This window comes from Seriola lalandi, unplaced genomic scaffold, assembly GCF_002814215.2.
Source record: "Seriola lalandi dorsalis isolate HSWRI2012SDOR001 ecotype SW California unplaced genomic scaffold, Sedor1 jcf7180002002529, whole genome shotgun sequence".
Lineage (NCBI taxonomy): Eukaryota > Metazoa > Chordata > Actinopteri > Carangiformes > Carangidae > Seriola > Seriola lalandi.
The window spans coordinates 1-1659 of NW_019473185.1; the positions used below are offsets into that span (position 1 = coordinate 1).

The following is a 1659-nucleotide window of genomic DNA, read 5'->3' on the forward strand; positions in this document are numbered from 1 at the left end:
CAAGCTTTTGTGGTTATAAATAGTAGTAAACCATTAATAAAGGGTCAATTACTAATAGGTAAATGGATTCTGGTCCAGATGTCCTGCAGAACATTTCCAGGGGGCAGGCAGTCAAACAGTCCATTGGAGAGCTCAGGATTTTCCACAACCTGGCAACCCAAAAGTTGTTTTATTAATTACTTATCATTGATCTATAAAAGCATGAGTAAATAATTAATAAAGCCATTAATTACAGCTCACGAATCTTTTATAAATGGTGCCTTATCAGAAAGTGATATTAATGTAATGTAAAACGATTATGGTCTAATACAACAGTAGCCTACTGCAATAAATCCTATCCTCATATCACCTTCAGTTTTTGATGAAAAGTGTGAGAGGTGTTGATTCGACTGTATCAACACCTCTCACAGACTGTGTAGATTAGCATCCTGTGTTAGGTTCTAACTTTGTCTCTCGTCCTCAAAGTGATCATTCCCCCATTATGACACCATCCACTTTTATCAACGTGACTAACGGAACAACTACCAAAGAACCTGAGGACGACAGTGTTGTGAGCAATGACTTCTCCACGACCATGGGTGCCCTCATCCTCGGCTTGGTCTTCCTCCTGGGCGTCCCTGGCAACTTCTTCATCGTCTGGAGCATCCTGGCACGCATCCGACAACGCTCAGTCACCACCATCCTCATCCTCAACCTGGCGTGCGCTGATGGCTTCCTCATGATCCTCACCATCTTCTTCATTATATACCTGGCCATGCAGACATGGGTCTTTGGTAACGAAATGTGTAAAGGCATGTTCTACCTGTGCAACGCCAACATGTACGCGTCCATCTTTCTGATCACACTGATGAGTGTGCACAGGCTGGTGGCTGTGGTGTTTCCAAGGAGACTGTCCTCCTTAGCCAGCAAGAAGATTGTGAGGAGGGTGATTGTAGCCATGTGGATACTGGTCGGGGTCATTGCTATTCCGTCACTGGTGTTTCGGGACGTGAGAAACGACATCGACGAGCGGGGTAAAATAAGACTGGTGTGTGCGCCCAATCACACCCTTCCTACACATGTAAGTAGACGATAGAGCTAACAACTATCATGTTATTAACCTAATTGTTTTCTTGACTAATCAATTAAATGCATGTGCAAAACTAGAACGTCTGAAGCTCTTTTATGCCAGCATGGACAAGGAGTTCAGTTAAGAACTTCTTAAATCCTGATTTGAACTGTTACAATTCAATGACAAGTCCATCTGCTGATGATGATCATGAGATGTAATCAAAAGCTCCAGAAGGGGTAGTAAATTGACCTTGTGTTGAGACTGTTGGCCACTGCTGGCCACATCAAAGCAGCAGAAACAAGTTGTGAACACACTGACAAATCATCACCCTTAAGTTGATATTTTGCACATCTATTTACTTAGACATCCCGGAAGTTACAGAGCAACATTAGCATTCATTTAAAGTCGTTTTTTCTGCCTTTTTTCCACATTGTCATTTTCCACAATTAATTTGTATCATTACAACATTATCATATAGGGCTGAAAGATATGAAAAAAAGAGTCTCAGCTCACTGTTAAACTGTCTGGTCCGTAAGAGAAAAAGCTAAAAACCCATTGTACCTTACCTGCTGAGCACCAAACAGCAGACAGACACACTTAACAACTAG

At 42.0% G+C, this 1659-nt stretch overlaps 1 protein-coding gene across 1 annotated transcript; it reads left to right on the forward strand.

Annotated features, from left to right (window-relative positions):
* The first annotated feature begins 51 nt into the window (after positions 1-51).
* Positions 52-1641, forward strand: LOC147820080 (leukotriene B4 receptor 1-like). Its single transcript, XM_087177077.1, has one exon. It carries the CDS (start codon positions 482-484, stop codon positions 1073-1075), a length of 594 nt encoding a protein of 197 aa, XP_087033203.1. The 5' UTR covers positions 52-481; the 3' UTR covers positions 1076-1641.
* Positions 1642-1659: the final 18 nt, after the last annotated feature.